Source organism: Lutra lutra, chromosome 3 (genome assembly GCF_902655055.1).
Source record: "Lutra lutra chromosome 3, mLutLut1.2, whole genome shotgun sequence".
In the NCBI taxonomy this organism is placed as follows: Eukaryota; Metazoa; Chordata; class Mammalia; order Carnivora; family Mustelidae; genus Lutra; species Lutra lutra.
Window position 1 is genome coordinate 198,854,566 of NC_062280.1, and position 27,790 is coordinate 198,882,355.

At 58.1% G+C, this 27,790-nt stretch overlaps 1 protein-coding gene across 1 annotated transcript in view; it reads left to right on the forward strand.

The window, feature by feature from the left end:
- COL4A2 (collagen type IV alpha 2 chain) overlaps window positions 1-27,790 on the forward strand; it is a 157,190-nt gene that overhangs the window by 110,543 nt on the left and 18,857 nt on the right. The window contains exons 13-29 of the mRNA XM_047720394.1: window positions 304-399; window positions 2,038-2,073; window positions 2,627-2,677; window positions 3,596-3,640; window positions 7,151-7,204; window positions 8,059-8,125; window positions 10,119-10,229; window positions 10,688-10,837; window positions 16,252-16,344; window positions 17,412-17,575; window positions 20,269-20,341; window positions 20,432-20,538; window positions 21,827-22,028; window positions 22,351-22,410; window positions 23,709-23,765; window positions 24,222-24,329; window positions 24,922-25,143. Of these exons, the coding sequence (XP_047576350.1) occupies window positions 304-399; window positions 2,038-2,073; window positions 2,627-2,677; window positions 3,596-3,640; window positions 7,151-7,204; window positions 8,059-8,125; window positions 10,119-10,229; window positions 10,688-10,837; window positions 16,252-16,344; window positions 17,412-17,575; window positions 20,269-20,341; window positions 20,432-20,538; window positions 21,827-22,028; window positions 22,351-22,410; window positions 23,709-23,765; window positions 24,222-24,329; window positions 24,922-25,143 (1,696 nt within the window). The remainder of the gene's footprint in view (window positions 1-303; window positions 400-2,037; window positions 2,074-2,626; window positions 2,678-3,595; window positions 3,641-7,150; window positions 7,205-8,058; window positions 8,126-10,118; window positions 10,230-10,687; window positions 10,838-16,251; window positions 16,345-17,411; window positions 17,576-20,268; window positions 20,342-20,431; window positions 20,539-21,826; window positions 22,029-22,350; window positions 22,411-23,708; window positions 23,766-24,221; window positions 24,330-24,921; window positions 25,144-27,790) is intronic.

Here is a 27,790-nt window from a genome sequence, read left to right on the forward strand (position 1 = left end):
ATAACAAGGCATTGAGCCCTTGGACAGAAATTCATTGTAAGGAGATCCCTCCACGGAAGCAAAGGCAGCCCAGACTGTGAACAACGTGAACAGCTTCTGGGAGTAAATTATAAATGGTTGTGAAAACAGGGAACCAAATAACTCTGCACCGTGATCATTTTATCTTATGCTCTGATTGTACTTGTAGTGCTTATAAATAATACGCAAAATAGAAACACCCGTTTGCGGTGGCGCGCGCTTTCATTCGCGCCCGATGGCATCTTTCCGATTCAAGGATTACCGCTTTTGCTACACCGTTCGCAGGGCGACATCGGCCTGCCAGGACCCAACGGGATTGTGTGGGATTTCCACCCGGCCGTCGGACCCACGAAGGAGATGTTCCACCCGGAGCAGTATAAGGTAAGGAAGCTGCAGCAGAATGGCCCTGGTTCCCAGTGGAACTAAAATAAGGAGAAGGAAAAAAAGGAACTTCCTTCGACCTTTTTCGAACAATCACAAAGCCAGCGAGCGCTCCCATCCAGCGGAACCTCGTGCCTGACAACACTGCCCCAGTCACACAGGGCCCGGTCCCCCATCTTGCAAAGCTGTGGCAGATCTGAGACCAGGATTCGTCCCACAGTCTCAAAGCTGTCCTGAGTCTGCAGGTCCCTCTCCAGCTGGAGGTCCGTGGTCAGAGCATAATTCAAAGCCAAGATATGGAGTTATTCGAGCAAAACGTTGTATTTGGCAGAAGGAACCCACTTGGGCTCTCGGCTGACGTGGAGCATTGTTGTGGGTGTTTTTCCGTCAAAGTCTGTTTTCTGACTTCTGTATTCCGTTAACCTTTTGTCTGATTACAAGTCTAGTCTTGGGTCTCAGTAAAACTTAACACCCCTTCACGGCTCGCTTGCTCCGACGGGCCACAGGACCTTCGCACGTGTTCGAGCTCCCTGGTACCCCGTGAGGACAGTAATGCCCGGCCTCATATTGCTGTGGAGCGGGGACCACAGAGACACCCCCGGTCGGGTCGGGCACAGACAGTGCCTGGGGACCACAGTGCAAACCCCAAACATAGACTCTAATTCCTGCTCTTCGAGTATCTGTCTGGATGGGGGCTGGGTGCACGGCCGCGGTGGGGAGAAGGCAGGCCTCCAGGGGGAGGCAATCAGGCCCCTGCGCCTCACGCAAGAGCCACACGACCGTGGACAGAAGCGGCCCAGCCGGTGGCCGGCATGAGACAGAATGCAGGGAGAGTGTGTTAGGAGCAGGCGGTCGTGAGCCAGCTGAGTCCAGAGCAGGACGCCCCTGGACAACCAGGCCGGAGGGGGGCCCCATCCTGTCATAGGTGGGATCCAGGCATGACTCTGGCTCCTGGTGGGCCCCGATCGTCAGCCAGGTAGGGCTTCTGTCCGTGTCGGGACAGGACCTGTGGATGGGGCAAGGCCCACGTTGATTGAACCCAGGCAAAAGATTCCCTTCATCTCCCGCAGCCTGGAGGGGCTGGGGCAGGGCCTGGGGCCCAGGCAGGCTGCGGGAGGCCTGGGCACTGCCCCAGCAGAGATGGGGAAAGACCCCAGCCAGTCACTACATTTCTTTGACCATTGTAGACCGAGAGCGGTGGGCAAAACACATATAAAATTGACAGCGCTTCCCAAACCAGGCCTCTTTTGCTTGGGGTTTTCGTACGTTCCAAATGTGTCTTTTTCTCAGAGGACCCTCCTAAGAATATCTTATTCAAATATTCTGGTCGGGGGCTTGTCCTGTCTGCCCAGCACTGGGTCGATGGAGGAGACCAGAGATCCCACACAGAGAAGACAGGCAGCCTCGCACTTGTATGAAACATAACGTGTGATTTAACTGATCCTGTGAAAATCTGGGAAAATCGCTCCTTTTTTCTCTTGAATTTTGAAGCTGCAAGATGTAGGCATTGTTTCCTCTGATACATTTATCGTCATTGCTTACGGTTTCGCTAAGTGAGTGCTCTTCGCGATCACAAACCCTGGTCCGTTGTTTCTGTTCTTGGACTAATGGCCGTCTCCCATTTCGTTGTCTTCACAGGGTGAAAAGGGGAGTGTTGGGGAGCCAGGAGTAAAAGTAAGTGAAGCGGTTTCTCCTCGCCGGGGGCCCCCAGATCCCACCATCCCCGTGTGGGGACACCTGAGAGCTCGCGGGGTCTAGTGACATTCGCCCGTTACTCCAAGCCACTGCTGCCTCTTTCCAGAAAAGAGTTTTAGACTGTCTCCCTCGTGCACCACAAACCCCAGCTGCTGAGCATTTCCTGGGTTTGGGAAGCGAACCTCAGTGGGCTCAGAGGGCAGGTGTGGGGCTCGAGGCCCCAAACAGTTTGGTGACGGCTTCCGTCTGGGTCCGGTGTGATGTTGCTCTGCCGTCTGGTCCTTATCACACGTGCCCCATAGCTTTATCATGCGTGCCCTGTAGTCCTAGCCCTCCCAGCGTCACCAGCTACGTGACAGTGCCGGTGGTGTCCTGGACTGACAATAATCCAGGCCGCCTGGCCGACTTCCTGTGACCCTGTGTCGCGCTGGGGTGGACTGGGGACCCCAGGAGGTGGGCTGGCCGGTCGGGGGGCTGGATCCCCCAGGGAAGTGTGACCGGCCGGCCACCTGACATCTGTCTCCTCTCCTAGGGCATCTCCTTGAAGGGAGAAGAAGGAGTCATGGGTTTCTCGGGCCCGCGGGTAAGCCGTGCCTTCCATAACTGTGGTTTGTGTAGCTTTGTGTTGTAAGTAGACTGCGTTTTTCAGAGTAGTTTTGGGTTCCCTGTGAGGTTGGGGTAAAGGTACAGAGATGTCCCATATGTCCTCCCAACCCCCACCTTGCCCTGCCTCCCCCACTCCCAGCATTCCCACCGGAGTGGCCCCCAGGGACTGGTGTTGGAGCCGGTGCTCCTCCACTGGAGGAGGGTGGGAGTGGGACAGAAAGTCACGGCTTCGGTCCATGAGGCCAACTTAACCTGTGGGAACACCGTGTAGACCGGCTCCAGCCTGAGAACTTGACTCTTATGTGCCAGAGAGTCCAACAGAAGTGTCCCTAGCAGGACGGTGCAGGGAGCCAAGGAGTGTCTCCCCCAAGGAGATTCAGCATCTGTGGCCCCCCATGCCCGAGGGCACACCTCTCCTTCAGAGCGTGGCCTGAAGTGACACCTGCCCCTTCTGTCTTCCCTCTGTTGGCCAGAGCTTGGTCACCTGCCAAACCGAGTGACAGGTGAGCTGGGAAGTGTGGCCAGAGCAGAGAGAAGGTGGCCTGGTGGTGACTCTCGAGGTGCCACTACCACTGAAAGGACACTTGCTATAATCCAAACATCGGGAGAGACCCCGAGAACGTGGGAGGGCAGGCCTTGCTGCTTCTCTGCTGCATGAACCACACCATCCTTAGCAACTTCTCCAGATCTCCTTTGGGGCAGATATGATGCGTTCCGTGTGCGGGTCGCTAAAATGTCTGCCTCCTTTAGGAGATAAAAACAGTCCTCGGACGGCTTCGCTGTCTCGTAGCCAAAGTATTTCACGTGAGCCTGACTTGGTGCCGTGGCCTGGCCATGCCTTCTGGAAAGGGGCCGCGTGTTCTGAGCGGGCGCTCCTGTGTTCTCTTCCTCCCAGGGTGCTGCCGGCTTCGACGGCGAGAAAGGTTTCCCGGGACAGAAGGTAAGTTAGTGGCGGAAAATGCCGCCTGCTCCAGGGCGAACACGCCTTACAAGGGTCAAACACGATGAAGACCATGCTGTCCCGGGAAGAGAGATCGTCCCCCAGAAAGACACACTCCAGACCCTGCGTTTACAGCAACACGGATCTTCCTTTCCCCCAGATCATTCGTGATGCCCGAGTCAGACCCATCCCGTTTGCTCACCTTTAAGACCAGCGCGTTGGTCTGTCCTCTGGCGGCCTCCTCTACGTCGCTGGGTGCCACTCTCGGGAGAGTTGCCGGCGGGGTGGCCAAGGGTCTACCTGCGTTTTTCATATGTTGATCTCACACATTTTGACACTGTGTCTTTAGTGATGACCCAATTTGTTATGTTTATTCTGTGTTCTGTGGACCCATTTTTGACAGTTTTTAAAAAGGAATTATTAGGTGAGAAGTGTGTCACGAATCTGGGTCAGACTCAGGATGGTCTGAGCCCGCGGTCATATGGGAGCGTACACGTAGAAATAGTTCTCTTAATGAGCGACGGAATTCGGTTCCCCGTTTACCGCTGCTGGTGATTCGATCCCAGAAGATGTAGCCGGCCTCCTTCCCCCTGTGGATGCCAGCGCCTCCCCCCCCAGCCTCCGCGAGGCAGCCACGGTCACGGTTCTGCTGACATCGTTTCAGAAGCCCGCGGGCACCGGGAGGGCGTGCCTCCGTCCCTGCATGTAACTGCACGGGGTCGAGCACATGTCCACCCCTGCCATCCGGCTCTCCCGGCCGTGCTCGGAGATGACTGCACGTGAGCACGGACGTGTCCACAGACTTCTGTGCGGCTTATGACGGGGCAGGACGAGGATGCTGTGTGTGTGCTCACGACCCCTCGCCAGGCCTCCTGCACCTCGCCGTGTGCAGCCATCACACTGTCCACATGACGACGTGTGACTCTCGGGGCCATGGGCTCGCGCATCCACCGTTAAGTCCTCACAGGAGTCTTTAAGACTCTCTTAAAACTCAGCTCAGCCTCTGAGTCAAGACTCCGCTGAATCCCGCTCCTGGCTCCTCGCAGGGTGGTGGCAGGACATCAGGAGAGCCAGAAGGACGTGGGGCTCACCAGCATCCCACAGGGGCTCCCCCTTGTCTGTCCAGGGACTGCAGAGGGACGGCCTCCCAGGCTCGGTTCTGACCTCGCCAGCTTTGGGCAGAGCCTGAGAACCCTCCGCACAGGCTCCAGCTGCTCCCGGTGGGACCGGCCTTGACTCCTTCCCGCAGCCTTGTCTGGTCCTCTCCTTCCCGCTCCTTTTACCCCAAACTCAGGCCAGGGCGCTGACACCGGGGTTTCCCTGAAGATATCTGTCTTCTTCTGACATGAGTAGCTGATAGGAGTGTTCCCAAGGGCAGCGTACCTGCAGGACAGCTGTCCAGGCTATACCCAAGCAGAGGCCAGAAGACCAACATCCAGTGTTTGGATTCTAGTGATCAAGAGAAGGGACAGAGGACCAAGCAAACGTGAGCCTCTCTGAGTCGCCCATCTCCACTCCCCCCACACAGCCAAAGTTCTGTTGTTAATCCTTCCATTGCTGGCCATGTGCCAGTGAAGTGAAAATCATTATTTTTTTCCTACACCCAAAACTAACGAGTTCTAGGCTCTTAAAGATCAGTGGGACACAGTTGCCCCTGGAACTCATTGTTTACATGAGACAAGATGCTCAGCAGACACCACCTGGGGCCTCTCGCTGCTGTGGCCAGATGTTGGGACCCAAGGCCCACAGCCTCCAGGGGAAGACGGGGACACTTCCGGCCGAGCGCGGCATCTCTGTGCTGAGACAGTTTATTCGACTACGCAAATGGAAACACCGGGGACACGGATGGTGGAGTCACCTGCTGGTCCGACCACCCAGCATCGCAGACGTGACTGCGGGCGTCCTCGTACTGGACAACAATGTGCCGTTATTCCTCACGGTCCGGTTCCTAGTCTGATCCCCAAATAATTCGTTCTTGACCACACTCCCCTTGCTTCCCCCGCCCCTGCTGTCACACCTGCACCTGAAAACACAGCAAGAACCCGTCAGAGGGTTGTCAGGACTCTCGGCGTCCCAGACGAGGGTCTCAGATGAGCCTCGAGTGCGAATGTCCCCTCTACGCTGCTGCGTTATACCTGCTGCTCCGTCCCGTGCTGCTGGGTGCTCCCAGGGAAGCTGCCAGAGCATTGTCTAGTCTCGGGAGGGAACCCCCGAGTGCTCTTCTGTCGTGCCCTTCCCGGTTTTCCGGGATAGCTGGTCCCCTCCCAACCACTGAGGCACAGCTCGGAAGCGTTGGTGCTGTTTTGGCGAGAGCACGCTGTGTGGGGGCTGCTGCTTGGGGGTGACGTCCCAGCCGGCAGGTGACACCCGGCGCACGGGGTGACAGGCACGTGGGAGCGTCCAGCTGTGTCTGGGCTGGATCATTCTGCCGGGGCACACGCGGCTCGGACCGAACACCTCGTCGCTGGCTCTGTTGCTGGCAAGCTCTTGTAGGATTCCCTGCCCGTCTCAAGAGATGGCCTCAAACGAGATCCACACGGCATCGGAGACACCTGCCTCTACTTGTGCGTCTTCAGCAAAACCTAGTGTGGAAGGACGTCTGTCCCCATCAGAGGTGCCCTGGAAACCAACGTCACCACCCTCCGTGTTCCTTCTAGAAGGCAGGGCTCACCACCCACATGCCCTGGCATTTCACAGGAATCCGGGAAATAATCAGTGTGGCCCTGGCGTCCCGAATGTGGGGCCTCACTGTACGCAGCCGTTAGGAGAGGGGATGAATTTCTAGATTTCTTAGAAAGCTTTACGTAGATCTCCAGCTACGATGCACACACGAGAGTAAGCATTCCCTTTCAGTAAATACTCAAGGGAATTAGAAAGGAGCACTTTGCTCTTGTTAATTGAAGACAGATTTCTGAATTAAGAGGTGTTAGTGCTTCTGTTTGGTGTTAACGCAAAGTTTTCCAAGCCCAACTTGGAAGGTATTAATAGATGGTCAGTCACAAGGTCACGGACGTGGGGCCTCTGGGCCTCCTGAGGCAGGAAGGACACAGCGGCCCTTGGGAACCATTCCTGCTCCGGAGGTGAGCCTGAGCCCGGCGAAGCCCGCAGATTTCGCGGCTACTCTGGAGGAAGGCCCGGGACCGAGGAGGGCGGCCGGCACCGCGAGGAGGAAACGGGCCGCTCCCACCACGGGCGCGAGCAGCACCAACAGCAGGAAGGAAACATCACTGAGAGAGAAGGGAGGAGGAGGACGCTGTGACCAGCTGCGGCCCTCAGAGACCTATCAGCCAAATGTCGTGTTTGAACTTGGTTTGGATCCTGATTTAAACAAATCCACTCTTAAAAAAAAAAAAAAAAAAAAAACTGTGAGACTCAAATCGGAAAATTGGGCAAAGTGGGTCGGAGGTAATTTAATGACTGGCGAGTGTTGTTGGACATAATAATGGGGTTGTGGCCACTTCTCCAAACCCTGTTAGAGGTACGAATAAGCACGGAGCATCTTTCTTGCAGGGGAGCAGAGGACCGGACGGTTATCAAGGCCCCAGCGGACCCCCAGGACCCAAGGTGAGCTCAGTGTCCCTTTGGCTGGCGTCCAGATGCCCCGCCGATCACCCTGTTGGAGGAGGCGTCTCCCATCCCGTGTGACACGAGATAAGCAAACACGCGACCCCAGCCCTGGACAGATGGGACAGACACAGGTGTATTAGTCACAGGTGTTGGGGCCCCGCGAGGCTGCGTGCCCCACAGGGGTGCATGGAAGTCACAGCCCAGGGCAGAGTGAACCAAACGGGCCGTGGGAGCAGACTTCCCGTTGACAAGAGGGTGGGGCATCCCCGGTCCCCAGGGGAGAACACGGTTACCTTGTGTGAATAATTCGTGGGCCGGCAGGGCAGAGAAACCCCGTCGGCTGAGGACCAGGTCAGGTGCCACTGGTCCGGTAACGGGGACCCAGCCGGGCTGGGGAGACTTCCCTGCTCGGGGACGGTCTATCTGCTGAGGACAGGACAGTTCTGTGGTTAGGCCTTCGGGGCCCTGGGAGACTCAAGAAGGTTTGGGTCTTGCCCTCCAGCTGGAATTAGATCGGGGTCTCATGGCATCACACCCTGCCCACCCTACGGGGGCACCCAGATGTAGTGACCAAGGATGGAGTCGTCTGACAGGACAGAGAGCAGTCGGCTGACCCCCTCTGGGGCTTGACAAGGATTTCCAAGTCAGATAATACCCACCGCTCCGTTGCCTCTTGCTGTGTCCAGCTCGTGTCCGCAGGTGGCCTGGACCTCACTTCCCCACGGCCCCGAGGAGATGGGGCCCCAGCCGGTGGCCCACAGTCAGCTCTAGTCCCTGCAAATTCGCAGAACGTTCCAGAATGCCACAAGGCGGGTCCCCCATTCTTCTGTTCTCCTCTTCTCTTCCTCCAGGGAGAAGCGGGCGACCGCGGCCCCCCAGGCCCCCCGGCCTACTTCCCTCACCCCTCCCTCGCTAAAGGTTCGTATGTCTGCATCGCACGGGCCCTCTCTTGTTCTGGACAGTCGTGAACCTGCCAGGAAGGTTTTCTAAGTAAAACAAAACAAAGCAAAGCAGAGAAGATGGTCAGAACATAACCTTTGGAGAACACGAGTCTCAGGTTCAGCTCCCCTCACTGATGGTGGTGTCTCAGACCCCCATTTCCCGCTGCCGGAGAGAGAGCCCTGGCGCTCCCATGGAGACCCCTAGGTTGGGAGAGTCCATTCTACGTACCTCGTGCAGGCTCTGCTTTCCATCTGTAATGATGCCACGAGGAAACCCAGTCCTCCCCACCTCGGGCTTCATGGCAGCAGCCCCAGCACCGTCCCTCCTTTCCTCACGGGCACCAAGATGCTCCTGCCCCTGCTTGCCTGTCTGAAGCCCCAAACTGGCCACGGTCCATAATCTGTAAACAGCCACATCCTTCGAACCTTTCGAGGAATCCCCACGTATTTGCATGTGACCAACTGCCCAGAAGATGTCCCCACTGTCCCGGTGGGGCCCTGAGTATAAGTGAGCAGTTTTGCACGTGTTGTGGCTAACGCCCATCTCGTTATTTTACTCAGACTGGCAGGATTGTACCAAAATATTCTAATTCTATGATACGAGCAAAAGGTCTCAGAACCTTTTCGAATGTGAGTCCTTCTGGGTTAAAAGGAAAAATGCTTTCAGCACCCTCTGAAGACTTGTACGTGTATGCACTTACGGGTAACTGACCGGTGCTGTGTGGAGCCCATGGGGGCAGCGATAATGGCCGTCGTGGTTCACTGCGACATCCCCAGTGTCTGGGACAGTACCGGGCAGATAGTAGGTTACCTGAGCAGACTGAAAAGCGTAAGCACTACGTCCTATGCATCAGAAAGAGATTTCAAAGGCTGAGTGTTTTAAAATCAAGATGGTCTAATATTTTCGTCCTGCACTGAGCAGATCGGCTGGCTCCCAGCTTCATATGTCCGGGGGTCAAACACCCCCTCTCCTGCGTGGTGGGAACTTTGCATGTGTTTATCCAACATTGTTGAGAACATGGAGTAGGACAGGGCAGAGGACAGAGCCCGTGAGCCCCCGAGAGATGGCTCTCCAGGGCAGCACTGAGAGAACACCTTGGCTCGCGGACACAAAGCTGGCTGCGTCTCCTCCATCCTTGCCAGTTAATACATCCCAGTAAGGAGCGTGTTAGGAATCCACACTCAGCACCTCCCTGGACGGCTGGCACGCACCTCTTCACTGTGGAGTCCGACGTGCCTGCCATGCCAGAAACCGCAGGGAAAGAAGTATGAGGTCCACTCACTATTAGTGGTTATGGCGAGATTGAAATATGGCCTTTGCAGGCTTCAGGAACACAATTTTTTTTTTTAAATTAACATGGGCCATTTTTCAAAAACGTCACTGACCAAGAGCCCAGAATTCATCCACTTCCCGTTTTCACCAGCTCATGTTTCTAAAGCCACGCTGGGAAGGCAAAGGCGTTGAATGGGCAAGCTGGCAGGTGAGGGCTGCTGACCACGACAGGCTGAGTACTGAGCAGATCCCTCGGGGAAGAGGGAAATAAGCGTATCTTCGCAGAGTAGCTTTGCCAGAGCTTGTCAGGACCCCGAAGGCTGGGGAGGCTTGTATTTTTTCTTTCTCATGGTCGCAACGTGACCAAAACCATCCACCTTGCTCTTCTTCCAAACAAACGAGAGCATCTGTGGTTTCACTTGGGTTTTGTGAGCTCTTGCTCGTTCCAGATGGCCGGCATCTACCAGCGCTCACGGGCGCGGGCGGGCATCTCAGCTGCTGTCATTGCACCTTTTGGTTGATGGACTTTTCCTAACCACCCCCCAAGATGGAGACCGATGTTAGCCCTGTCTTGCTGGTGGGGAAACTGAGGCACAGAACCTAAGTGACTTGCCCAAGATCTTGTGTATAATGAGTGGAGGAGCGAGGGTCAGACCCAGGCAGATCTATTCTGAGTGTGGGCCCGTCTCGGTTGCAGGTGCCCGAGGTGACCCAGGATTCCCAGGGACCCATGGGGAACCAGGAAGCCGGGGTGAACCAGGAGACCCGGGCCCCCCGGGCCTCCGCGGCACATCAGTCAGAGATGAAGGTAACTGACCCCGTGGTATCAAACGTGTGCCCCGCCCCCCAGTGTCCACACAGGGCCCTGGCCCCTTCCTGACCGCTCAGCTCTGCCCTCAGCGCTCTCACAGATAAGGCTCAGCGGCTCCAAGCGGCCTGGGGACAGGCCTCCCGGGGAGCCGTCCACCTGCGACAGCGACCCCCAGGGGGCCAGGCTGTTGGCTGGCAGCGACGAGCGCGATGCTGTGGGCTGGCCGGGACGAGCGTGGGCAGCTGTCGGACCTCGTGGCCAGGGTCACGACTCACAGCACCATCTGGGGCTCTTCTGAGGTTGAAACAGGGTGATGAAATCTTCCAGTAGCGTCCACCCTTACGTCACTGACTGGATGTAGACCCACGATCCTGGGGGCCCACGGGGGACGGGCGCTGACACAGATGCTCCGTGTGTGAATCTCATGCTGCTGGTGGTCGCTGTTGGACTTTCAGATGGGAAGAGAGGCTTACCGGGTGAAATGGGCCCCAAAGGCTTCATAGGAGACCCCGGCATTCCCGCACTGTACCCCGGCCCGCCGGGCACTGATGGAAGGCCAGGACTCCAGGGACCCCCAGGGCCTGCCGGACCACCGGGACCAGATGGTAAGTGGAAGGAAACTCGGGTTCCGGCAGAGCAGCCTGGCCCGTGCCAGAGGCTTACAGGTTTCTGTGCTACATAATTCCATGAACCAATGCAGTAGGCACTGCCCTGGGGTGTGGCAGGCGCCCTGGGCTGCAGACAGAACAGCCAGTGATGAGGGGAGCGGCTGGGTACCCGCAGGCCCGTGGGCGTTACCCAGTGGGGTGTGGCCGCTTCTGGCTCCAGTGAGGTCAGCCGTGCGGGGGAACAACTGAGCAGTGCGGTCTGGAAGCAGGTGCGAGCTAGAAGCTCTCGGCCAGCTTGTATTTCGTCCCGTCACCTTCTTCCAGGGTGGAGGCCTCCTGCCTCAACTTGTAGCCTCTCTCCTCCGTCTTACCGGCGATCTGGGGCAGACTTGACGGTCCGCCTTCTCAGCCCGCACACGGTCAAGGCTGTCCCCGACGGCAGTCGATGGAAGAGGGGGCTGCGTTCCTCCAATGAGACGTGGCTGCTGTTGGCCAAGGCCAAGAAGCAAGACTCACAGCGTCTGTAAAGCAGACAAGCCTGAGCTTAGGGGCCCTGTGCCGCCTCAGGGCAGCACCGAATCCTGGGGCAGAGTGGCTTTACGGGTCCCTGTGTCCCCATGGCTCCTCGTTCCGTGGGGAATGCTCCAAGGAGGCAGGGAGACATGCCGTCTGTCTTTGAGCTTTGCCTCAAAAGCAGTTATCTTTTCGGCTGCCAGGTTTAAAGGGTGGTTTCAGACCTTGTAAAAGCTGCTAAAGGGAACATCTCCCAAGAGCTGGGAGAAACGGGGCTGTGGGAGAAAACGTGAGGTCACAGTTTCTTTCTCTGTGATGCTGTCTGCAGTTTATCAGCCTCTCTTTGAAATATTTGACTTTAAATTCCCTGGTTTCCTCCTCCCGCCCCCATGATCTCTGAGCTTCTTCTCTCCAGGCAGGGAGAACAGCAGGTCGCTGACAGACAGTGCTTGGTCTCGGGTACAGGTCAGGCTCGGGTCTGTGCCGTGGTTGCTCCCGGCCGTCCCTTTGCCCTCTCTGGAGGAAAGCTGCTAGGACTGGTAGGAGCCTCTGTGCACACACGGCTTTCGTTAAAAAATCATCAGCCCCTTCCCTGATACCATTTCGTGTTCTCTGGTAAATGTCGAAGTTACCATGCTTCCGCCGTTCCAATTTTCCTTCAACTGCAAAGCCAGATTCGCACATTCTTCTGGAAATTTTTAGGTGCAGATAATTCCCTGGAATTTGCCAAAGAGTTTGAGCAGTGTTATCTTTAATGTATTTTTATCCCGGAAGTAATATTTATTACTGTGACATCAGTGATAAGGGCCAAGGGCTTTCTGGGAGCATTATGTTTCCTGAGTAAATGTTATCTGCTAAGTATTCCCTTTGGCAATAGGTCAGGGTGTGTTTAAAGTTTTTAAAAGCATGAAAATTTGCCTCTATAAGGGAGTGTGATCGAAGGCTGACCTTGTCATTATTCCAGTAATTCCATTTTGCTAAAGGTACAAACACCATTTTGCTTTGTAAATCTTGCTTAGGAAGTCTGTGATTTACTAATGTAGGTTTTCTGTAAACAAATTAGTTTCTTGTGCATATTTTATCCATAAAATGCATGGAACAGTATCCAATAAATTTTATCAACCTACGATATGAAAAGCATACAACTTAAGTTCTCCTTGAAATATTTCTTTTACCCCGTGAGACACATGGTTTCCAAATCATTTTTTTTAAGCAGTCTCTTGTACAAAAAGTAGCCAACCGTAATGGCCTTTTAAAACATTTTTGTGCATAGTCAGAATTTAATACCAGTGACCTTGATTCCCACACAGTTCTTCAACTTTTCCCCTGGAATGAAATTCTTGGATTCCTTTCTTGTTAACGGCACTCCGTCCTGTTTTATGTGTTGCTGCTAATGAAAACCAGCACATTTTCATTTCTGCAGTTCCCACAGTTTTCTTTCTGAGCCAAACATTTTTCTTGCTTGTGGTTCTCGCTGAGTTCATGGAACCAGGTGTCAGGGCAGTTCCAGTGTTTTCTAGAATAGTTCAGATTTCTGCCAGCTTTGTTACGGCCCTTGGCCTCTTCCAGAAAAGCGTGTTACAGACGTCTGAGAGGTGCTCTGCTGCCCTGAAGGTGGAGTTACGAGCTTATCTGAAACCCAGAAAAGAGGGAGGACGCGCCGCGGGATGGCTGTGGGGCTCGCCGGTGGGGCCCGGCTCTGTGCCAGACTTAAACCCCGTATCCCCGAGACACCATGACTGAGTGCCACCCTGTCCGCTGTGCTTCTCACAACATCCGACGGTGTGGAGGTGTAAAATAAAGCCCACAAGGTCCTCCGAGGCCTGAGCGCCCTTGACCTGGTTGCCAGGGACCCGGGTGCACGTCCCAGGGGTGCCGTCCTGCTCCACGGGGGGATGCAGCCCACCCCTTCCTCGAGGGCCTTCCGCGACGCCCCTCCGTGCCCCCCCTCCATCCCCCTCCTCCGTCCCCCCCCTCCGTCCCCGCACTCCGTCCTCCCCCTCCGTCACCCCCTCCGTCCCCCCCCTCCGTCCCCCCTCCATCCCCCGCCTCCGTCCCCCCCTCCATCCCCGCCCTCCGTCCTCCCCCTCCGTCCCCCCCTCCGTCCCCCCTCCGTCCCCCCCGTCCGCCCCCCCGTCCCCCCCTCCGTGTCCCCCCTCCGTCCCCCCCGTCCGCCCCCTCCGTCCCCCCCGTCCGCCCCCTCCGTCCCCGCCCTCCGTCCTCCCCCTCCGTCCCCCCCTCCGTCCCCCCCGTCCCCCCCCAGCTCGCGGCCGTTCTTCTGGGGGGGGCTTTTGTTGCCCGCACCTTGTCCCTCCTGCACTGCTGGGGAGACGAGAGTCCCTCGAAGCTCACTCTCGGACCCTTGTCTCTGCGCCGTCCACTTGGCTGGACCATGCGGCTTCTCCGGCTGAAGCCCAGACTCAGCCCAGCTCCCCCTGTGTCTCCGGCCCAGGCCTGCACTGGGCCCCAGACCCGCTCAGACTGTCGGCCTGCCCCGTGGCCGCCCTGCCTGTCTCACAGACGTCTCAGAGCTTCATGCGTCCAACTGAACTCTGGGTCTCCTGCCGCCCAGGCCCCCAACCCGACCTGCCCTGGACGGGGCCTCGCCCCTCCCCGCAGACCCGGGAGCTCGGGCCACAACCCCGGGCGTCCCGCAGACACCTCACTTGCCGGCAACCGGGACGCCTCTGCCTCTTGGCTCCGTCCACTGCCCTCTGCTCACCGCCCGCCCTCCCGGAAGCCAGCACTGCACCTGCCGTGCACCTGCCGGGTAGACTGTGTACCGTGTAGCCCACTCACGACCGGCCTCTCCTCCTCTCTCTCTGCTCGACTCTCCGCAGGGGGCAGGCGGGGGGCAGGTAGATCTCTAACCTGCGCGGTCCTGCCACTCCCCTCCTCAGAACTCTTGAGGGCACCTGGGTGCCTCAGCCAGTTAAACCTCTGACTCGTGATCTCAGCTCCCGGTGTGATCTCAGGGTTGTGAGTTCAAGCCCGACGTGGAGCCTACTTTTAAAAAAACAACTCCGCCCTTGGGATCAAATCCACACCCCTGGCATGACCCTCCACCTCCCCTCTGATGCCCAGCTTCCCCCCACCTCAGGGGCTCCCGGACACACTCCTGCTGTCTCTACGCCGTCCTCGGTGCCCACCCTCAGCCGCTCTCTCTTCCTCCCCAGGTCCGAGGCTCTGGTCCTAGAAAGGACTTTCCTCGGCCCCCACTTGAAATGGGCTTTCTCCGCTGCTGACTGAAAGCCCCGCTCGCACAGCCCGGGCCGTCCTTGAGATTCCGGCTGGTTGGTTTAGGATTATGTGCCCGCCCCACCCCCACCTGACCTGTTAGCACCGCAAGGGTCCACAGTGTCGCCTCCAGTGTTCCGTGTATGTGGCTCCAGGCGCACCGCAGGGCTAGCCCAGGGCTGGACGTGTTGGACACATCCATGCATGAAGGACAGATACCGTCTTCAGTGTGCAGTGAGGCCAAACAGCGCGGGACAGGAGGACCCGCCACCTTACTTAGGATCGTTCGGACTGAGCTCCAAGTCTGGTGTCGCTTCTCCAAGCAGAGAGCAAATGCCCTTAAAATCAGTGTTTGCTCCCCTCCCAGCTCCCTTGGTGGCCTCTTTCTCGCTGCCCCCCAGGTACCACGGGGTAGGGATGACAGCAGGTGTTTCAGGGCATTGGGGGTTCTGGGTCTGGCGCTGTGAGCACCGCAGGGTTTGTCAGTGAGGACAGGCTCTGGGAGACATTCCCATCCTTCCCCATCAAGGACAGGCTCTGGGGGACATTCCCATCCTTCCCCATCAGCACTGGTTCCCGGGGCGCGATGCCCTGTACCCGCCACGAGGTGGCACTGCTGTTGAGAAACTGCAGAGCGATGCGCTGGCTTGGGCTCCCGTTTCTTGGGCTCCCCGTATCCCTGCTCAGAATTCTGGGAGCCTGGAGATGCGCCAGGACCTCTGGGGGGCCCTGATCCCGGACACTGGGGGTGAGGGTCTGGAATGGGGGGGGAGGGTGCTGGAGTCAGAGGGTCCCAAGTCGTCTGTGTTCACCACGCAGACCCACGCGTGCACCTGCTCCAGGGGACCCCCGTAGGGAACCGAGGTCATTTCCATATCTTGGTTTGTTTGGAATTTTTGTCTTTTGGGGAGCCCCAGGTGGTGTGGGTCTTGGAATAGGAGTCTTCAGGACATACATAAAACCTGTGGATTTCAGAGAAATAGCGTAAAGATGTCCCATGTTGGGACGCCTGGGTGGCTCAGTTGGTTAAGCAGCTGCCTTCGGCTCAGGTCATGATCCCAGCGTCCTGGGATCGAGTCCCGCATCGGGCTCCTTGCTCATCGGGGAACCTGCTTCTCCCTCTGCCTCTGCCTGCCATTCTGTCTGCCTGTGCTCGCTCTCTCTCCCTCGCTCTCTCTGACAAATAAATAAATAAATAAATAAATAAATAAGATGTCCCATGTCCCTCCATCTGTGAATGCCTGTAGACTTTTCATGGACAAGAAAATCGCTTTTTTTAATTATTATAAAAGAACGTGTTTAATATTCAGTGTTTCAAAATATATGGAAGGCTAAAAACAAGAAAGTACAATTAATAAAAAAAATCTTAAGAAACTAAAAAAAAAAATTGTTTTTAAATAGCGTAAGATACGTGGCTGAAACATGAGAACATTTACTTGGACTCCAAGAGAGTTTTCACAGCAAAGGTTTTACGTCTCGCCTGCAGAAGGAAGGCTGCAGTCAGAGGCTCTTGCTTCTCCTCCCATCCCCGGGACTATCCTGGAAGGGAGCTGTGTTCTCTGTTCGGGAACCCGCGCAGTGACCCTTCCAGCCCTGGGTGCAGGGAGAGGTGGGGTCTCGGTGCAGCACTCACGGGCCCTCCCTGTGGGTTCTCTCCTTAGGTTTCCTTTTCGGCCTTAAAGGAACAGAAGGGAAGGTGGGCTACCCTGGGCCTTCTGGCTTCCCTGGGGCTCGCGGACAGAAAGGATGGAAAGGTAAGGAATGTCGCATCGGGAATGCCGGAGAAAGGATGGGGAAACCACTCCTTTGTCCCATGGTGTTACCTCGGGGCGCCCAGCCCTGATGTGACCCTCCTTTCTCCCATCTCTCTCATCCCTTCATCACTGAACCTTCTGCGGGTCCAGAGCCCAGGAGGGATGGAAAAGAGGAGCAGTGATGTCTCGGGCTAAAACTGATGATTCTTCTAAGTGCTCAGCTCAAAGTCAGTGTCACAAGCCCTGCAGACGGTTCCAGAAAGTGGTCATCACAACTTATCCTCCCCGCCTCCCTGAGTTAGGGACTAATCACCAATGGGGACAGGACGAAGCAGGGTGTCTAGCACTTGCCCCCAGCTGGTGGGAGCAGTGCAGTCGAACAAGCAGAAGAGAGTTCCTAGTAAAGAAATACGTTGCCTTTCTGGAGAAGGGCCAGCCCCGGTGGCCCTGAGCAACACGCCCTGACTTTGTGGCACATGGGGGGTATGTGGGTATGTGGGCACCCCGCGATGGACGGGGCCAACCATAGGAATCAGACACCATGGAAAGCTGTATACCCCTCGTCCCGTGAGCCACCTCCTGTCACCTGTGCCACCAGCAGTGGTTCCCGGGGTCCCACCACAGCAAAACAGAGAAGGAGGATGAGTGTTTCCTCCCTCCCACCCAGGGTCTTGGCCTCTGAGCCATGGCTCCAGCCAGGCACCCTCCCCAGGGCTCCCCTTTTACCCCAGACCCTGGAATGCTGTCTCCCCCAGCCCCAGGCCCAGGAGGCCCTGCTCTCAGCCAAACACACACACACACACACACACACACTCCTCTGTAAACAGCATGTTGTTCAGCTAATCTTGGGGAGACAGGGCAGGACTCCGTATCCCAAGGAATGACTCCTGCTCCTCATCTCAGAAACAGTCCCCACCGGGCATGGGAGCAGACAAGGTCCCGGAGCGCCTCCTCGCCGCTCCAGCCCCCGCCGCCCTGGACTTCCACCGCCCCGCACAGATGGGAAGGGTGTCTAGCACACGCCCCACAAGGAAATAACGAGACTTTCCCTCTGCCTCACGCTGCAGGTGATGCTGGGGACTGTAAGTGCGCGGAGGGCGATCAGTTCATCAGGGGACTCCCGGGGTTCCCAGGACCCAAGGGCCTTCCTGGCATCAATGGAGAGCCAGGAATGAAAGGGAGCCAAGGAGACCCCGGCCAGCACGGCATCCCCGGGTTCCCCGGGTTCAAGGTGAGACCCCGGTTCTAGGGAAGCTGATGGGACGTCCTTGACAGCTTCTGTTTGAGGTGAACATAGACCCAGACCAGCGAGCCTCACGTGCCCCACGCCCCATTCAGAAAGGCCACGTGCTCCAGAAGGAACTCGAGAACGTGTCCTGCTGAGAAGGGAAACGGCACGGCCACCGTGGGAAACGGTTTGCGGTTTCCCCGGAAAGTCAGAGGCAGAGTTACCGCGAGCCCCGGGAGGCCCACCCCTGGGAACCTCGGAGGGTACGAAACACACGTCCACACAGAAACCATACACAGATGTTCCAAGCCTATTGCTGATAGAAGCCGAAAAGTAGAGATGACGGAAACGTCCATCAGCTGGCAAACGGCTAAGCAAAGGCAGCGTCCCCACACAGTGGAATGTCACTCGGCCCCGGGAAGGACAGGAGCTCGGGTACCCACTACAGTGGGAGGAGCCCAGAAATGCCGAGTGGGAGGAGACTGTCCCAGAAGAACAGACGTCGCGTGATGCCGTTCACAGGAAGAGTCCAGGATGGGCATCTCCAGAGACAGAAGGCAGATGGGGACCTCCAGGGGCTGATGCCGGAGACGGGCAGTGAGTGTCGTGGCTGAGGGGTCTCCCTGGGGGCAGGGAGGAAACTGTTCTGCAATTTGATTAGCAATGATTACACAATCTTGTGAAAATACTGAGAAAACCCCAGATTATATGCTTCAAAATGGTGAATTTTATGGAAAACAAAACAAAACACCTAGCATCTTGAATGTAAACGTCTTACTAAATGTTCACCTTTTGAAATTTAGTACAGACCTGGTGCAGCGTTGTATGAAATCCCCCTAACGGGATAAGAAGTGAGGCCTCCAGGTTAACCGTGAGTTTCCAGGAAGGCAGGGACGTCCCTGCCCGTGGGTTCTGCGTGTGTATCAGCTGAGCAGACTTCGTTCCACGCCTGTGAAAAGAGCGTCTGTAGGTCTTCCTGCGGTGACAGGTTTTAACCAAAGATTTCAAAGCCGGTTTCAGATAAAGGCAAAGAAAATATGCTGTTATTTATTCATTTATTTGTTTTACTTAAAAAGATAGCTGCACGAGATTTATAAAGTTTTCGGTTTACTTACCCAGCAATAGAGGAAAAATTGCTCGGGACCCAGGGCCAAGGGCAGTTAGAGCGATCTGGCTCCGTGACCCGGTGCAGGGGGGACGGGCGGCCCCACCTGGTGCTGGGGAGGGGGTCGCTCCCAACGGGTCTGCGGCTCGGGAGCTCTGCGGGGGCAACGAGTTCCAAAGCACAGTCCGCTCCAGGCCCGCACGGTCGCTCAGGACACAGACGGTTTATCCGACCGAAAACAGTAGGCGTGATGTCGTATCCTGGCTTAAAAATGATACTGTCCCCAGCTCCTGGCCGTCTTCGTGCATAGACGCGTAGGTAGTCAGAGAGCAAACATGAGAGGGCGAAACTGGCGGGATCTTTGGTTGCTTACAAAATGATCAGCTCTTTCCTAGAAGCCAAATGGACCCCATTTTGCACACCCGGAATGTCTAGAACCTTCCCCCTACTGTAGGGCGCCCTCGCCCATGGCATTTTTGTTTGAGGACCTCTGACACTGTGTTTGCCGTCCCGCATTTCATTTTATGTTCATGGGTCCAGCGACCCTGCAGCAGCAGGAATGCCTGTGATGATTTTCCTGGTTTTTGACGACCGTACCGATAGAGTCTGGGAGAGCGTGTGAAGTCGGGAGTCAGTCAGCAAAGGGGCCCCTCTGTCGCTCCGTTGGCCCGGCCCCTGCATACTGAGCGCTGACTGCTACACGTTCTCCTGGACATGGGAAGAATGTGGCCCTTTCCTGCCAAGAACTAAATCAATAAATCAAGTAAGTGTTGGATTTTTCAGGACATTCCATTTAATTAGAGCGACACGAAGATATCCCGTGTTCTTGCAAATGACAACCAAGATTTGCCAGAAATGAGCACACACAGAGTAACACCCTGACCCTCTCGTCTCTGCTCCTCGGAAGACCTTCGCTAGGTGTCACGACCGAGACCCGAGCATTGTTGCACTCGGCTTGTCTCTAAAGTGCGACGCTTTCCTCCAGCCTTAACTTCGGTCAGGAAGACAGGCTGTCCGCAAAGGACTCCGTTGCTGTCAGTCCTGAGCAGACACAAGTTTCCTTCGTGCCTGGGAGGCTTCGTACCTGCTGGAGTCTCAGTGACATCGTTAGGAGTCAGCAACCTTGTGTTTGTCTGAGGCTGTTGCTTCTCAGAAGGTCACGAGTATGTGAATCCCTGGGAGCTGGTTGAAATACAGATTCTGGTTCCGAGCCGGGTCTGGCCCGAAGTCCGGTGTTTCTGACGGGCTCCCAGGGGGCCAATGCAGCTGGTCCGCAGACCACACTGGGACCAGCGAGGTTCTGGTCTCCACGACGCAGCCGCATATGGCTACTTCCATTACGTTTTGATTATTTGAAGTTTAAAAGTCAGTCTCACCGGCCGCCTTCTCGTGCTTGCTGACCGCCCGTGGTTGGTGGCCACCGAAGCAGACAGCCGGGGACGAGATACTCTCCCGAGGCAGAAAGGTGTTTGGGGCAGCGCTGGGCTTGGTGATGGGTGAGGTCTCCAAGTCGTGTACAGTGAAACTCGTCATCTTCCCTGGTGTCCCTAACAGAATGCGAGAGGAAGACCTTGTGTGCTTGTCTCCACAGGGCGCACCTGGCCACGTGGGACCTCCCGGGCCCAAAGGGCTGAAGGGGGACTCCCGAGCAGTCACCACCAAAGGTCAGTCTCTGGGGGCTGCAGTTCCTGGACCCACAGTCCTCCTGTAGCCGCTCTCACCCACGTGGCCTCACCCTGCAAACCCTCTCCCAGGTGAGCGGGGACAGCCAGGGGTCCCAGGTGTGCCGGGGCTGAAAGGTGACGACGGTGTCCCCGGGCGCGATGGGCTGGATGGATTCCCAGGCCTCCCAGGCCCTCCGGTGAGTAGCGTGACCGGGCCAGAGAGTGGGGCTGGCGCCGCCCAGGCCCTGAGTGGTCTCGGCCTTCACCCCGCGCTGAATACAGCCAGCGCGGCCTGGGCTGTTGAAATGACCCCAGGCCTGTTGGTGAGGAAACAGGGAGGTGGGCTGGACATCATGCCCCGAGGCCACACGTGAAGTTTAGAGTGAGCAGAGAGTCCCCTGCTGGATCCCAGAATGGGCGTCTGGGATGGAGCCCCCGGCGGAATCCGCTGCAGGCTCTCCCCAGGCTCCGGTGGCCTTGGTGTCCCTGGGCTCGTAGACGGCTGTCCTCCGCCCATGTCTTCACAACGTCTGCCCCCCATGCGTGCTGTCTCTGTGTGTGCATCCCCCGTCTGTGGGACACCAACCTCCCCTTATCCTGATGGCCCTCGCGGACCCCGTTTCCAGAGCAGCCACATTCTCGGGCCGGGGTCAGGACCCCAGCATCTTACAGGGGACGCGGGTCCCCGCACCAGCTTGTCGGCCTTACTCCCAGGCCAAGCCGCTCTGCTCCACGCAGCTCGTGCCCGCCACGGCACCGGCCGGCTCTCAGAGCCCTCCTCCTGGCCCTTGGAAAACATCCGGATTCTCCAGAACCTCATACTGCTGTTTTAATGATGACCCTGAAAACTGTTGCCACAAAGAGTTCACGTGGCTCAACTGTCTGGGCGTGACTTTGGTCCCAGCGGGTCCCGGTCTGCGCCCGCCGACCTCAGCCCACTTTTACTGCCCCGTTGCCGCCCTCCTTCTGCACCTGCTGGGCACGTCCATGCACGGGGAGCCCCCACGTCTGCGATCCTGCCGTGTCTCCTCACTGCAGTGAGCACCATGCTCTTTCTGGTCCAAATCAAAGACTTTCTTTCCTTCAACGATGGATCGTCCCTGTGAATAGCGAGCGTCTGCGTCCCGGTGCCCGACCACAGCAGCAGAACACGTGTTCCCGCTCCCATTGACCAAACCCGTGCCTAATTGCTCCCACAGAACCTTCTGTGCATGAAGGTCCGGGCCGAGGGGACCCCAGAGGCTTGGGGAGGGCACAGGAAACAGACTGTGTGCCTCCCGGACTGTCTCCGTCTGTGTCCCCGGGATTGACCTAAAACCTGATTCCTGTGCTTGGTCAGGCCCTGACAGCAGGTGCCTGTTAACACCCGCCGTCCTTCTGCCCTGTGTCCATCACGCACACTCAGGGGAGCGGGAAAGAGAACTGGGGTGCGGCAGCCTTTGAGGGTTATGTGGATTTTAGGAGATAAACCAAATTTTCACACAGGGCGATGGCATCAAAGGCCCCCCAGGGGACTCAGGTTACCCAGGAGCACCGGGCACTAAGGGCGCTGCAGGAGACAGGGGCCCCCAAGGACTGGGCCTCCCCGGCCCCAAAGGCGAGCGTGGTTTCCCCGGAGACGCTGGATTACCCGGACCACCAGGCTTTCCCGGTCCCCCTGGCCCCCCTGGCACCCCCGGACAAATAGGTATGAAGGAGCTCCTTTTTGATCATTCTGTCATGGGACACTGGCCCCAGCTGTCCTTTGGCAATGTGTGACGTCCCCAGGGCTCCCATGGGGACGCGTGTCACGCTGTCAGTTCTTGGAATGTTCAAATGACCCTGACTGCGGGGCCTCCAGGCCCCCAGATTCTGGTCACACAGGGATGGGCTCTCCCTCGGGTGCTGGGCGCAGGGCTCTACGCAGACGCTCAGCCGTGGGGCCCGGCTCCCCCGCCAGCCCCGCCTCCCCCGGCGCGCACCCACAGGGGGTCCCAGCCGCCTCATCTCTATGTGTGTCTTGTTTCCAGACTGTGACACAGGGGTGAAAAGGCCCATCGGAGGTGACGGACAGGAGACCTTGCAGCCAGGTACGGTCACGGAGACCAGGGCGCTCTGGGACACATGGGAACGTTGGGTTTATAAGCTACGCGACCCGTCGCAATGGCTGTGGGTACCCGCGGCGAGTGCAGAGCCGCAGGAGGAAATGCAGACCGTGCCAGGCTTGGGGCGGGCGTGCCCTCCGCAGCGGCTGCTCATCAAAGGCCCGGCAAGCGTGATAACGCATCGCGCCCCAGGTTCCCACCGACGGGAAGCAGCAGCCCCCCGCATGGCGAGAACTCAGCGTCATCACGCTACCATCTGTGCGTGGGGATTGCTTGAGGAGGGGTCTGATCCCTGCCAGCAGAGATCTGGGTCGAGCACTGAGTACTGCTGGGAAGAACCGGGGCTGGTGGACAAGAGGGGAACATGTGACCCCGAGCCAAGGCCCAGATGTGGCAGAAGGGACAGGAAAGACCCTGATGGGGGCTGAGCCGCCCCGCCTCGAGGGTGTACTGAGGGACCCCATGGGAAGCCACGATGAGTCCAGGGCACGAGGGGTCAGGATTTTGAAGGGGTCCGCACAGATGGTAGGGTGCTCCAAGACTGTGTGGACACAGCAGGGCGCTTGGGGTAAGGGTGCAGGGCGGGCACTGCGGAGCCTTCAGCGAGCTGGTGGGAGGCCCCCAAACAGGAGACCCTGCAGGCTGGAGCCTGTGCCCCCCCAACCCCCACATTCTTCATCCTGACGGCCTGGCCACTGTGTACCCCGGGGCAGTGGAGGCCAGATCCCAGGCACATAGACGGAGCCCCACATGAAGACCTGCAAGGGTCTCTCTCAGAGGCCCAATGACAGAACCCCCCCGGGGTGCCCCTGCTCTCCGCCACCCCGGCCGACTGCAAGTGGTGCAGCGGTTCCGGGTTTGGCGGCTCAGGGCAGCTCAGCGCCGTGGCTGATTCTGGAGGGATCGAGAGTCACAAAGGAGAGGTCAAAGGGCTCCTTTGGTGGCCGCGAGCCGTCTTCTGCGACTGGAGACATCTCCAGAGGAGAGCCGGGCGATGCCGCTGGCAGACTGGGACGGCCCCGGCGACAGCCCTCAGCGTGCGAGTGACATCGCCAGCGCGGTGCCCCGTCGATTTGACGGGACTGACTTCACTGGCACTGACGTCACTACACAGAGAAATCGGGCCTTTCTTTACGCTGGAATGAGATTAATCAAGTCATTAAAGGACTGTCATAAAACAGTAGCTGGTTCTGCCGGAGGCCGCTTCTGCCCATGGCAACACGCAAAGCCGTGAGAGTGGGCGACAGGCCTCCCCACTCAGCCCCGTTCGTCCCCCCTCCCAGGTTGTGTCGGAGGCCCCAAGGGATCGCCAGGCCTGCCTGGACCCCCAGGCCCCACAGGTAAGCCAGAGGCCTCTCCCTGCTTCTCCGTGTCTTCGCTGTCACTATTCCTCTCGGCTCCTCTTCCTGCTGCTCTGCCCCACTCCGTGCGCGTGGACGTCACTTAGTCCCGCGACCGTGATGTGCTGCTGCAGACCGTGGTCACACGTGTAGGGAAGCGGCTTTTGCTCCTCACGTGGAAGATGCGTGAAAACCGACACCTCAGTCAGCCCTGGGCTGGACGAGAGGGTTCCTGCCACACAGTCCCACCTCTGCGGGCGCCCGGGCGACAGCGGGCATCCACGGGGGTCGGTGGGGTTCGCGGTGGGCGTGGCCAGCTGTCAGGGGCGCCCTCCCGGCTGACACCCCCACCTTGTTGTTTCGGAGGGTCCCAAGGACCACGTAAGTCCACAGACTTGCTGCTGGGGTTTGCTCTTGGGGCTCTGATGTGTATCCTGCTTCCTCTGTGTTATTTAGGGGTCAAGGGCCTCCAAGGGACACCGGGACTCTCGGGAGCAGACGGACCACCAGGGCTCAAGGGTCTCCCCGGAGACCCAGGTCGTGAAGGATTCCCAGGACCCCCAGGTAAGGCGGGGTCAGACCCCCACACAGCCCCACAGGTTTGGGAGGGGACCACGTGGGACGTGGGTGCCCCAGCTCTTTCGTCTTTGGACACTTAGAAAGTGCCAACACGTACTTGATGAAAATTCTCGAGCTTTCCATCACTATTCTGCTGACCCCTTCGGCTCCTGCAAGAAAAGACACAGGGGTGCAGGACCATTTTCTCTGGTTGATGAGGAATGTTTCGAGGGCAAAGCAGTGGTGTCCTCTTCTGAGACTGTCCCCGGAGGCACAAGGCCCTCGGGTCATCGACTCCACTCTGCTGGTCACTCCGCAGACAGCCCACCTGGGCGCCCGAGCTGGCCCGCACACTCTGGATTAGGGAGATTCGGGCCCAAGAAGGAGATGGTTCTAGAGGCTTTCTGCACTGGAGAAAGTGGGGCTGGGCCAGATGGCGGAGTGGGAGAGGACGCTGTGGGCCCCGGTGGAGCCTGGGCAAGCCCTTGAGCTGAGAACCCCGACTGCACATTTGCTGTTTGCAGCCCCTTTCTGGTACCTCCCTCGGCCTGTCAGATGCCAACCTCCAGTTATGGTGACTCCCCATGTTTCCTTCCAGGGTTCGTGGGGCCCCGAGGATCCAAAGGTGCAGCGGGCCTTCCTGGTGCGGACGGTCTCCCGGGTCCCACTGGTCTGCCGGGCCCCATTGGGCCCCCAGGGGACAGGGGCCTGCCCGGAGAAGTTCTGGGAGCCCAACCTGGGCCCCGAGGAGATGCTGGAGTGCCTGGACAGCCTGGCCTGAGAGGCCCTCCGGGAGAGAGGGGCCCACCTGGATTCAGGGGTAAGTCTTTGGGGCAGGAGGGGCACGGGGAGCCCAATCCCACGGCCCTGTGGCGTCCGAGGGGGTTTGCTAAAGCCCACAGGCCATATGGAGTGTATGTTGCTTTTTCTTCCCTACACTCAGTACCGTATCCCTTTAGAATGTTCTAGGACAGTAATCGTCATCGGTTTACATTCCCCAGCCAGGATGCGCTGCCGTCTGAGACGTTGACACCTACAGACTAACGATGCTCGTCCTCTGTTCCCAAGCTGGGAGTGAGCCGGGGGTGGGGGCCGGGCTTTCTGCGGAATGTGGGCTGCTGGTGTGAAGGGAGGCAGCGGTGTGAGGAGGGCGAGGCGGACGACGAGCGACAGAGCGGGGCTTCACAGGCGGGTGTGATGCGGGCGAGGGAGACACTCCCCAGCCCACAGCACCTCCGTGTACACGTGAGGACTAGTCGGACGCATGCACGGGGCGTCCGATGGCTCTGTGAAGCTGGCGCGTGCAGAACTGGCCTCGGAACCCCACACACCCGCGGTCGGCGGGACACGGGAAGTCACTGAAGGGCTCACATTGGTGTTCGGGGCCACGTGCCCTGGAGACCACCGACCACTGGTGTTCCTGATCAGATACGGAGATGCGGGGAGAGCCGTGACTTTATAGCTGTCTGTGCCAGCTCCCGAGCCCGGGGAGGAAGGGGGCTTCCTCTATGGGGCAGGAAGCGGGTGTCCCGTCTTCCAGGGCCGTCGGGCGTCCAAACACTCAGGCGAGTGATGCCTGGTTCTCAAGAGGCAGGTGAAGTCACCAGGCTCAGGAGCCCCAGTGGGGTTTCGGGTGAGCCTGTCTGTTTTCAGACCTGAGGCTGGGGCAGGGGAAGGGGCATAGGGCAGGGAGGTCCCATGTTCATCACATCCCCACTGTTGGCTAAACACTGGGTGCCGGGCTTCCCCAAGAGACACGTGGGGGGAGGCCCGAAGAATGGAGGGAGGAGCCTGGGAGGGCCAGAGTGCACGCACATGGGCTCACACTTGTGCACACACATAATCGTGCACACACAGGCTCCTGCACACACGTCCACATGCTTACACACACACACGTGCCTGCTTGGGGACACAGACACCCACACGCGTGCCCACACACTCGCTCTCACACACGATCACGTCCACACTCATCCTCTTACACATCATGCAGGGACGGGCCCGCAGGCGAAGTCATGCAGAGGCAGGGACCCACTGCTGGGACAGCCGGGTCTGTGCTTGCCCACGTGGCACCCCCCAGGCGGTTTCAGAGTGGTGGGTGTCACCCGGTGGAGGCTGCCCGGCTGGCACACGGGCAGACCGGCACAGTGCACGGCAGCCTCCCAGGTGGCTGTTGGAAGGAGTGGCAGGCGTGTGTCCCCAACAATGTCCACTGCTCTCCAGCTGCACAAACCCCCTCAGGGTTTGGATTTTGGATGGATTTTGTAGACGTAACTACTTCCCGCAGACTTCACAATGTTTGAGCACAAGGACCAAGGGCCCAGCTTGAAGTCCAGGCCTGCGGCGGTTTCCCGCCATCCGTGTCCCCTCAGCAACCAGCTTACGTACGCGGACTGTTTAGTAAAAGTTCTGACTTCAGGGCATTGAAGCTTCGAGAACCGGTTTCCGCGAGGGTCCCACCCGCCTGGGCAGTGGCAACATGGACAGGGGGCTTGCTCGGTCGCATGGGCCTGGGCACAGGGACGCCCGGGTGCCGCCTGGGTGCAGGAAGAGAGCAGGGGCCCAGGTCCACGAGTTACGGGTATTTTGCTGAAGGAAGCAGATTCTTTGTAGGTGTTCCTTTTTCAGCAGATGTTCTAGAAATGGAAATGGGCTTAAAATATTGGGCTCTGATGATGAGCTCTGAGGCCACGGAAGTCGCCACAGTCGGTGCAGCATCCTTCTTGCGGCCTGACCCGCCCACTCCCCGCTCCAGGGATGGAGACGCCCAGAAACCGTGCTCGGACTTACAGACCCGACAGCCTCTGCCCCCGTGAGCCCCGTCAGCTCACCAGCCTGGAGGGCTGTTGGCGGTGATGCCTTCTGCCCACCGTCATGGAGGAACAGCAGGGGCCTGACTCCCCAGTCAGACCTGGCCGTCTCCAGCACGGCCTGCCGTGCAAAACCGTCAGCCCCACGAGCGCTACACTCTGTTAACCCACAGGGGAAGCTGGGCCAGAACAGCACACTCGCTTCCCGTAGCAGAACTGGAGAACGTGAGGACACGTGCCTGTGCATCTTGGAGAACATCTTGGCGGAATTCTGCTTCAAATCTGCTCTCTCTCTTTGCAGACTTATCTGTTCCGTCCACACATCAGACACCTGGGACACACGCCAGCACGGCGAGTTCTGGGTTGGTCCAACACTGTCTTGGTCCCTTTTGTTCATGCGCCTCCCCTCATCCACCGACCTGTCCACCCTCCATGCAGGGCAGCCTGCATGTGCCTTAGTCGTGGGCTCGATGAGCATCTGTGCCAGGAGGTCACCGGAGCAGCACTGGAAATGAGCGTCGACCATCCTGCCCGTCCTGCTGGTGCCCACGGAAGGAACGCGCTGAGCTTCAAAGTCCGGGAAGAAAAAAGAGAGGCCAGGGGCTGTGTGGGGGGAAAATGGGAGAACATACATGCTCATGGGACCCGTGGGTGGGCAGG